Source organism: Capricornis sumatraensis, chromosome 5 (assembly GCF_032405125.1).
Source record: "Capricornis sumatraensis isolate serow.1 chromosome 5, serow.2, whole genome shotgun sequence".
Classification (NCBI taxonomy): domain Eukaryota; kingdom Metazoa; phylum Chordata; class Mammalia; order Artiodactyla; family Bovidae; genus Capricornis; species Capricornis sumatraensis.
The window spans coordinates 110776003-110786514 of record NC_091073.1 but is presented as its reverse complement, the minus strand read 5'-3'; the positions used below and the strand labels follow the sequence as shown (position 1 = coordinate 110786514).

Here is a 10512-nt window from a genome sequence, read left to right as displayed (position 1 = left end):
CCAGCCCAGAAGGAGATAATCAGGAAGATCAGGACTTGTAATATTTTGTAGAGAAGGGGTTTTAACTATGAACCTTTGCAGTTTGAGGCACAGCGCTGACCCCGCAGTACACAGACCTCGCCTGAAGTGTTTTCCACACTGTAGTTTAACGAGTTGTTCTTTCCCAGCCTCTGAGCTCAGGGAGGTGAAAGTTTTTTTGCCTTAACCTTTGAGTTCTCAGCATCCAGTTCAGGGAGTGGCCCATATACAGTACACTTTTGTTGAATGAATAAATGCATTTATTTTCATATGGAGGTTTCTGGTTTATTACGCACAAATGTATTATTTCCTCTGAACCTCCAAACAACCCTTTGAAGTGAATATTCCCATCATCGCTGTTTCCTTGGCAGGGAAACTGAGGCTGAGAAAGGTTTAGTGACTTTCCAAAGATCACCCAAGTGGAGGCTCAAGTCTAGATCTTTGACACCAAGGATCCTCCAGGTCCTTCCCTGGTGCCACACAGACGCTAGGCCTCTCCTGCCATCGTATAGTAAACCAGCCAGTTACCTACCGTCTGAAATAATGCGAAGATGTAAGCTCTGCCCCTGGATCAGATCCACGAAGAGAAAGGCAGCCAAGAGTCCAGTGTGACAGCAGGAGTTTATAGGAGTGTGATCATTTCAGAGTCAGAGACATAGCCTCCACAGCATTCCCGGGGACTCTGCAGGAAGCTATCTGCCAGCCTTCACTCCTTGAAATCGGTTGAATAGCTTCAGGGTGGTCCCTCTCAGAGCTTTAGATAAAAACTCACTTGGGGCCTGTATGTCTGTCCTTAACAGCATTGTGGTGATGGGGGAAGTGGTGGGGGAGGCAGGACCAGTGCATTAGATGAGTCTTTATTTTTCACAAACAATTGAAGGGTTGTGTTTTAGGGATTGCAAAGCAGTGGATGAAAGCTGGAGAAATTGGAAGTGGCAAAAATACTCGGAAAGTTGCCATGTTCGAAACATGGCGAAAGTTGTCATGACGAGTGTCTCTGGTTTACAGTGAAGACAAGTGGAGTTTGGTGGTGGGTTTCGCTTCCCCCTTGGGTTGGAGAAAGTGCCAAGTGCATGGTTGGCAAACTGGGGTTTGGGGGGTCAAAATCCGACCCACTGCCTATTTTTGTAGAGCTCATGAGCCAAGAATGCTTTTTGCTTCTTTAAATGGTTGAAAAACAAGAGAATATTTCCTGACATGTGAAAAATTATATGAAATTCACATTTCAGTGCCAGTAAATCAAATGTTATTGGAGGACAGCCATACACGTTGCCTCTCGTGGGTTTTGTGCTTCAGAAGAACCTGGAGGACTTGTGACAGGGGCCCACAGAGCCTCGGATAGTTACTGTGAGGCTCGACCGAGGGTTTGCTGACCCCTGACCCAGTGCCCTGCTTTGTTCCAGACAGAGACTTGAACCACTGCCAAGGCGCTAAACCCTGGAGTCTTTCTGATGTTGTCAGGAGTGGGTGCAGGAGCTGGACCCTTCAGGGTGCCCCCTCTTCCTCCCTCCCCGCTGGGGCGGGTGAGCTGCTACAGATTAAGCTGTGTTCTGCTGGAGTCCCTGGTTCGGGACTGGTCCTCTGTGTGCATCCGGCTCAGGCTGGGCTGTGGCCTTTTCTCATCTGACCTGCTTTGAGTGTCCTCATTCTCCAACACCCTGCCTCTCAGCCTCCCATCCCTCACCTTTAGACAATGAACAGCCAATGGTCCCTGAGAGCTTACTCTGGGCCAGTGATTTCTCTCACTCATTTCTGAGGCTGAGACAGAAAATCCTAGGCGGTCGATATTCTTATCATTATTCCCATTTTACAGATACAGAAACTGAGGTTCAGAGACAGGCAGTAACACGCCTGAGTCACAGACCCGTAAATAGCCAAGCCAGGACCCCAAGCTTAAGTCATCTTGACTCTGGGGACCACAGGGTAGGAGAGAGGAAGGTGGGACTTGGGAGACGGGTGCAGTTGCTGAGGTGAGATTTTTTCCATGAATGTTCCACGTTGGGATTCTTTTTTTAAAATGTCTTGTTGTATGGCTGTTTCCTTAAAAAAATATATATTTTAGTAATTTTTTAAACTCTTTATTTTCTATTGGAGTTGTCACGCGTGTATGTTCCTCGATTCTTTGTCTCGTCACAACAAAGATTTGGAGTGACGGACATTAAAGCCCCCTCGGCGTGTCACAGCTCTTAGGTCTTGGATAGACCGTGTTATAGCTCTCAGGTCTCGAGTGGACCGTGTTATGCTCTTAGACGAATCAGTGTTACAGCCCAGTGTTACAGCTCTATTTTATTTAGAAGATAGCAGGAAAATCCATCTTCGAGGTGAGAAGGCACGTCGATCTAAAGACCCGAGGAGAAGAGCGCCCCAGCGCGCGGGAGATAGAGAGAGAGAGCTGGCTTTGGCTCCTCTATTTATATGTGTATCTCTCCCTGGGCCTGTCCTATGTAAATTGGGCCAGCCAGGAGTGGTGTTTGTTTTACCTGAGGTCCTCACTCCGGTCCTCAGACCTTCTTTTGTTTCATTTTCCCGGGCTTTTCCCTTCCCTGTCTGTAGCCACCGCCGTTTTGGACTCCCTTTCCCTGTTCTGCCTGCCTAGCAGAGTGTCAGTGTCAGTATCTATTGGAGTGTTTGCAATGTTGTGTCAGTTTCAGGTGTACAGCAAAGTGATTCTGTTACACACATACATGTATTTATTCTTTTTCAAATTCTTTTCCCATTTAGGTTGTTACATAATATTGAGCAGAGTTCCCAGTGCTATATAGTAGGTAAATGGGGGTTATCCGTTTTAAATGCAGCAGTGTGTACGTGTCAGTCCCTAACCATCCCTCACCCCACACCCAACCACAGTTCCTTCTCTTAAGTCTATGGGTCTGTTTCCTTGCTTGGTTCCGCTCTGACTGCTTCTGCCACACCCGAACCAAATGTGACCCACGGGATTACTGGTTTTGTTTCGCCCTGGACTAACTTCAAAACCACTTTTCTCTTATTTTCTCCGGACGCAGCTGAGTGAGGGTGGAACATTCTTTAGACCCTTTACTAAAAGCAAGGAGGAAAACCAAATGGGAAACAAACCAAAAGCTTAAAAACACCTCGTTTCCCCTCAGTGAGGCTGGTTGACAGGCCAGCTTTGCAGACAGAGCGCCCCCACCACACCACACCACGCTGGGAAGGGTCCTGCCCAGGAAGTTCCTCTGGAGAGCTCTTGAAGACGTTCTGCTCCTGGTTTGTGGGAATACTCTCTGGAGGCCTGGCAGGAGCTGTCAGTAGAGCCCTTCTCCCAAGGAGACTGGCCAGGTTTGTCTTCGGAGCTCAGCACCTTCACACCTTCCCTCCTGCAGTGCTTGCGGCTCTGTTCTCCACCCTCACCTCAGCACTGCTGTTTTCTTCCCTGAGTCTGCCCTGCCTGGGCCATCTGGGTCACATCCCTGGCTCCAGAATGCATCCATCTTCCTTCTTAGAAATTTCTAATTGCCAGTAACCCGTGACCTCCCTGCAGAGCACCCTGGAGCTGACCATTTTCCCGACAACCGTCAAGTCTCTTGTAAAAGGCAATGCCTCTTGGTCCAGGGAAGGGGTCCAGAGAGCCCCCAGCTTTCACACACTGAGGACTGGCTCCCCACTTTGTTTGTCCTGCCTCTTCCCACAAACCCACCTTTCTGAGTAAATTCCCGTTCTCCACCTCCCTGTAAGGAGTGTGCTTCTCTCCACGGGGACTTTGGGTGGAGGGCCCCTTCCCTCCCGGTGTCTTTTCCTGCCCTTCGCCGATGGCTTCTGATTTCTGCCCTTGGCTTCAGCCCCACCTCGCTCATCTCAAGACTTGTTACCAGTCGATTGAATTTCTGCTTTCTTGTCTCTTATTCAGTAGAGACTGCTCCACGGAGTGGATAATGTGGGGGGTGACTTTGTGGGTAAAGAAATCCTTCCTGCCATAACTTTCAACTGCTCCCAGGGGACAGAGGTGTTGTGCAGAGTTTGCAAAGTGGATCCCTTAGAAATGTTGGTTTCTGTCCAAAGCCAACCAATTTGAAGACAGGGTAGTCTGGCCCATTGTGGAACTTTGGGTGCATTCTACAGAAAGCAAGAAAAAAAGGGGAGGGAGGGAGGAATAGCGAGGAGAGAACTTGATCTGGTTAAAGTAGGGCAACATACAGTATTGATAAGGATGTCATCATCCTTAAAGCTCTTGTTAGCTCTCTGCCTCCTTCGGCTTTTGCAAATGAGATACTATTTCTTCATCATAAGCACGGAGAGGGATTATACAGTTTATTTTCTTGGCAGTGTTCATATTAATGACATGATGACTTTGAATCCATTTTCTGTTTTTCAGTAGGTATTAGTGCTTGTATTATTTGGAAACAATGTATATTTCTCTTTTCTTTAGGCATTGAAATGAAACTTCAAAATTTTTTTTTTCTTTTTTTTCTTCTGATAACTGTCCTGCCAACCTTAAACAGTTTTAAATAAATTTCACTTAGGAAAGCTATCAAAAGAGTATGTTTTCTATAAACATTTTCCTTTCCAGTTGAGTAAGTACCAAGCTATTTGAAGTATAAAGAGATGAATGTGAGTGAATTTGTGTGTGTGTGTATGTGTGATTTTTTTTTTTTTTTGCCACTTAGGAGGTAAGGGACTCTCTGAAAAAACTGCTCAAAGGTCCAGGAACTCAGAATTTAGCATTTGCCAATGACCTCACATTTTCACTTAGCCTCTTAAGCTTGATATGATCAGTAGCATTTTTTCCCTCAGTTACCTTAGTAATTCTGATTTTTAAAATGCCCAATATAAGAAAACCCAACCTCCTAACTTCTGGTTCCAAGATATCTGGGAGGAGGGCTGTCTAACTCTGTGATCAGCCTTCAGAGGCTCTGCTGCGGGTCTCATTCTGGAGAGCGACAGTGATCAGTAAGTAGTGTTTGCTTGTCCAGCAGCCCCTCCTAGATACCCTGCCCCACCCTGCTAGTTCTGCCAGCTGACCCAGAACTGGTAAAGCCAGAGGCACTGGTGCGCGTATATTGTCACAGACCCAGGAGGGAAGCAAAAGAGATGACCCTCCAGTCTGGCCTCTCTCTATTTTCTACTTCCTTCCCACATCACTCTTTACGCTGCTCTTCCTTTCCTTTCTTCTCGAGTTGTCCCTTATCATTTGGAAACATAGAGCATCCAGTTGACGAGCCACCACGACACACCTGCCGCCCTCTGCTTCATCTTTACCTCCAACCAGCCTCCTGAAAAGACTGGGCTTTACAAAATGCCTCACTGTTTTCATCTTCGCGTGATTTCTGGAAACTCCTGTGATCTGAGTGCCACTGGATCCTTAACCTTTTGTTGTTGTTTAGTCGCTCAGTTGTGTCTGACTCTTCTGTGACCCCAGGGACTATAGCCTGCCAGACTCCTCTGTCCGTGGGATTTTCCAGGGAAGAATACTGGAGTGGGTTGCCTGCCATTTGAGTGGGTTTCTTTCTCTAGGAGGGTCTTCCTGACCTGTATTGGCAGGAGGATTCTTTACCACTGAGCCACCAGGGAAGCCCAGTCTTCTTTTAGCCAAGTCCAAAGCCCTTTTCTTCACTCTTCATTTTCCTTGAAACTTCTACACCACTTGAAAATTTGGGCCAGACTTTCTCTCCTGGATCCTCTTTATCTGTAGGCATTCAGATGTCCCTTCTACCCCTTGAGATGCATACGATGCTTGTCACTAGCCCTCCTTTTTCTTGACTCTGGGTTAGTGGGGTTTCTTAAGTAGGGTGATCATATAATTTTTCATCCAGACCAAACTATCTTTGGGAATGAAAAGATGAAAAATGCCAACAGGCACAAACAGAGCTCATCCCAGGCAAACAGAAATATCTGGTCACCCTCTTCTTAAGGTTCAGTGGGGGAGAAAGTAGAGAAGAGCTAAGGACAGGATGCAAATGACCATAGATTAAGGAGCATTCATAAATCCATCTTAGAGTGGTTTAGCTACTTCTACTTAGAATCTCAAGTAAAAAAATTCAGCTTCACGTTCATGAATGAATCCAGTTACCTGAGAAGTGTCAGAGCAGATTAGAGAAGAAAAGATGGGTGGGGAGAGAGGTCAAGGAGAGGAGAAGTCAGAGCTTGATTGGAGCAGGTCCTGTGGTCCCCTGTGGGTTTGCCCTTACAGGTAGAGATGAACTTGGTGCCGAAACCGCTTCCATGCCCTTTTCAGCCCAGGGTTGCCCAAGATCAGTAGCACTGAGTGGCCAGCAGGGTAGGCAGCCATGATGATTTTGCACAAAATATTCCAGGAGCTGTTGGCGGCAAAGATGTTGGATATGGAAAGAAACAGAGCAACTGCATTAAGAATGTAGAAGATGAGAAAGTAGCTGATAGCTCTGATGGCCCCCAGGTGAGCCTCCGTGCTGGGGTCCCTGGAGCCAGTGGCGTTGCTTTTCATGTGGAAGGTGTGTCTTTTGAGAGAGATGATCAGCAGGGTGGCCGCCAGCATAAACATGACCAGAGGGATGAAGACCCCCAGGTAAAGGGTGGTAACCAAGTTGCCCATGTTGGTCTCGGAGAAGTACACCTTCTCAGTGGAGTTGGAAGAGGGGATGGGGACGGAATTGTTCACGTACACATTGAAGATGCCGCTAGAGAAGGGGAAGCTGGAGCAAAAGGAGAAGAACAAGGACAGCCTCACAAGCCCAGGCATCAGCCCCATGACCTTCCTCTTCATCACGGAGAACCACAGGTGAGTAAAGCTTGCGATTCTGAGACAATAGAAGATATTGAGCCAGGCAGCAAGCCAGAGGTTGGAGTAGTTCAGAAACATGACGATGGTTTTGAAAAGTATGTATACTCTTTTTTCATTGTAGATGACCCAGAACAGCAGACTGTACGTGTTTTCCAGCATCATCCAGATCTGTAGCAAGAGCCTGGAAAAGCTCAGCATGAGCAGAATGCAGTCACCAACGGGGAGTCTTTTGCCTCTGACCTGCTCGGCTCCGTGGATGACGGTGATGAAGCCGTTCCCCGCGATGCCAATGATGCACTCTATTGCAGAGACCACCAAGGTGAAGACGATCTTGAACCTGGCCGTGTCTTTATCCATCGCATCCGTGTTCACTGTCACCATCTTCTTTGGCTCGGATGTTCAGATTTCTGCCTGAAGAACTGGTACCTTCTCTGCAACTGTCTGATCCTGACTCAGTGTAATTATGTTTTTTCCTTCCAGTTAATGGTTATTGCCAATTTTTCTTCATTTGCTTGTCATGTGACCACAAGTTAGAGGCTTAAAATGCAAATGATAAGAGGATCTGGTTGCCGGCTGTCTCCATTTTTCATCAAGACCCATTTGTCTTGGGCTTTCAGGAGCTCATTGGGAAAAAAAAAATTTAGACAGGCTCCTATCCCAGCACCCTCCTACCTTACCTACCTTTGTTGTTATTTAGTCAATCAGTTGTGTCCGACTCTTTGTGACCTCACGGCCTGTAGCCTGCCAAGCTCCCCTGTACATGAGATTTCCCAGGCAAGAATGCTGGAGTGGGTTGCCGTTTTTGTCTCCAACCTACCTATCTTATTTAAGTCCGTATTGTACTGACTTTATAGGGCAAGAGTCCCAGTTTAGGAATCACAGTCTTTTTTCCTTATCTCACAAGACTTGTTAAACCTGCTAAATTATCCGTGAAAATGTGAACAGATTCTTTTGATCTGCTTTCTCCTGCTTCCTTTGCTATCTCCTTTATTTGGGTAGAGACTTTTTTCCTATGGTTAGTTTATGAGTCAGAATTTCCCATCAGCTCATATCTGATCATTTTTACTTAGAATCAAATTTCTTTCAGGAAAGCTAGCTATTATAGTGTCCTCAAACAGTACTCAGAAGAGCCAAAATTGGATGTCATTTGAGTTAGAGACAAAAAACTCCCATATGACAGTTTTCATTGTTTGTGTGTTTATCACCAATTCTAATTTACCAAGATCCATGTCAATATTTGTGCCCAGAATCAGGTAGTGTTAGCCTGGGAAGCCTTCAGAGTGTTTTGAACATGGTGTTGAAGTTGGAAAATGTGACAAAACATCATTACTTGAAATTTAATTCCCTACTTCTTTGCCCTGGCTGTGGAGCAGAATGAACTCTGGAACATATGTATGTGTATAAAATATAAAATATTTATAAATATATATGGGCTTCCCTGGGGACTCAGACAGTAAAGAATCTGCCTGCTATGCGGGAGACCCAGGTTTGATCCTGGGTTGGGAAGATCCCCTGGAGAGGAGAGTGTCTACCCACCCCAGTATTCTTGCCTGAAGAATCCCATGGACAGAGGAGCCTGGTGGGCTATAGTAGATGGGGTTGCAAAGAGTCAGATGTGACTCAGCAACTAATACCTTCACTTTCATAAGTATATAAATCAATAAAATATAATATAAAGTATAATATAATAAATGAAGCATAAAATAAAATATAAAATATTATATATATGTATATATACATATATATATGCCCAGGACTCATTCCTAATCTATTTAGTCAGAATCTGGGAGATAAAAAGAAAGATGGCACTAATAGACATGATTAGCAAAGGGTTACACAAACCTTCAATTTGTAAAAAAACATAACATCTAGGAGGTATTTACAATACAGCGCAAGAAAATGAGGAGAATCTGAGAGACAGGGCTCAGGCGTGCTGTATTTTTAAAAAGCTTAGAGATCTCACAGTCACCATTGAGAACCAAGGTCTTAGCTAGAGCCCAGTGGGTCTTGGGTTAAATCTGGGCTAAAGCTGTACTTTACCTTGTAGCGCCTGATGTTGGACAACAGTGGTTCACCGGCGTTTGATTTTTATCCTATAGGCAAACATCTGTATTTAGGAGACTGCCTATATGTACACACAAAAATCTGTCTTCTCTGAAAAATTAAAAAATTGTGCATTATCGAGTCTTCATGGTGAATCGTTTGAAGCAGAGTTGTGGCTGTCTATGCAAAACGCGTGTTTGTGCTTTTTAGTGTTGTAGTATTCACCAGTTCCTTGGAGAAGGGAATGGCAGCCTGCTCCAATATTCTTGCCTGGAGAAGCCCATGGACAGAGGAGCCTGGCGGGTTACCAGCCAGGGGGTCGCAAAGAGTTGGACATGACTAAGCAACTAACACATTCCCCAGTTTCTAATGTCTTTTTGACCCTGAGGCTTCATGCCAGTGTATTTGTCCTATTTTTATAATATAAATGGAGGAGTAATAAAATGGATTTCCCAAACCCCAAATTAATTTTATTTCAAATACAGGGACTTTTCTTTTATTATAAAATTGTATTATTAAATCATATTTGTATAAAAATATCACCAGACACAGCCATATATTACAAAATTAAGAAAGCATTGGTTAGAGAAATGAAAATTCATGTCAAGCCAAAGACTGTTTATTCATGATAGCTAGAGACAGGAAATAAGATTCTTTGACAAGTTCTGCATCTTCAGTAACAGAATCATTAACTTATCTTACTTCTACTAATAGAGGGGAGTAATATTTGTCAGCAGCTTTCACATATTCAGTTCAGTTCAGTTCATTTGCTCAGCCATGTCTGACTCTTTGCAACCCCATGGACTGCAGCACACCAGGTCTCCCTGTCCATCACCAGCTACTGGAGTTTACCCAAACTCGTGTCCATCGAGTTGGTGATGCCATCCAGCCATCTCATCCTCTGTCGTCCCCTTCTCCTCCTGCCCCCAATCCCTCCCAGCATCAGGGTCTTTTCCAGTGAGTCAACTCTTTGCATGAGGTGGCCAAAGTATTGGAGTTTCAGCTTTAGCATCTGTCCTTCCAATGAATATTCAGGAATGATTTCCTTTAGGATAGACTGGTTGGATCTCCTTGCAGTCCAAGGGACTCTCAAGAGTCTTTCCCAACATCACAGTTCAAAAGCATCAATTCTTTGCCTTTCAGCTTTCTTTATAGTCCAGCTCTCACATCCATATGTGACCACTGGAAAAACCATAGCCTTGGCTAGACGGACCTTAGTCAGTAAAGTAATGTCTCTGCTTTTTAATGCTCCCTAGGTTGGTCATAACTTTCCTTCCAAAGAGTAAGTGTCTTTTAATTTCATGGCTGCAGTTACCATCTGCAGTGATTTTGGAGCCCAAAAAAATAAAGTCAGCCACTGTTTCCCCATCTATTTGCCATGAAGTGATGGGACCAGATGTCATGATCTTCGTTTTCTAAATGTTGAGTTTTAAACCAACTTTTCACTCTCCTCTTTCACTTTCATCAAGAGGCTCTTTAGTTCTTCTTCACTTTCTGCCATAAGGGTGGTGTCATCTGCATATCTGAGGTTATTGATATTTCTCCTGGCAATCTTGATTCCAGCTTGTGCTTCTTCCAGCCCAGCGTTTCTCATGATGTACTCTGCATAGAAGTTAAATAAGCAGGGTGACAATATACAGCCTTGAAGTTCTCCTTTCCCAATTTGGAACCAGTCTGTTGTTCCAGGTCCAGTTGTAACTGTTACTTCCTGACCTGCATACAGATTTCTCAAGAGGCAA

The 10512-nt window shown here is 44.9% G+C and overlaps 1 protein-coding gene across 1 annotated transcript; it reads right to left on the bottom strand.

The window, feature by feature from the left end:
* Nucleotides 1–6154: 6154 nt before the first annotated feature.
* On the bottom strand, nt 6155–7111 carry TAS2R40 (taste 2 receptor member 40). The gene has a single exon (XM_068973307.1). It carries the CDS (start codon nt 7109–7111, stop codon nt 6155–6157), a length of 957 nt encoding a protein of 318 aa, XP_068829408.1.
* Nucleotides 7112–10512: the final 3401 nt, after the last annotated feature.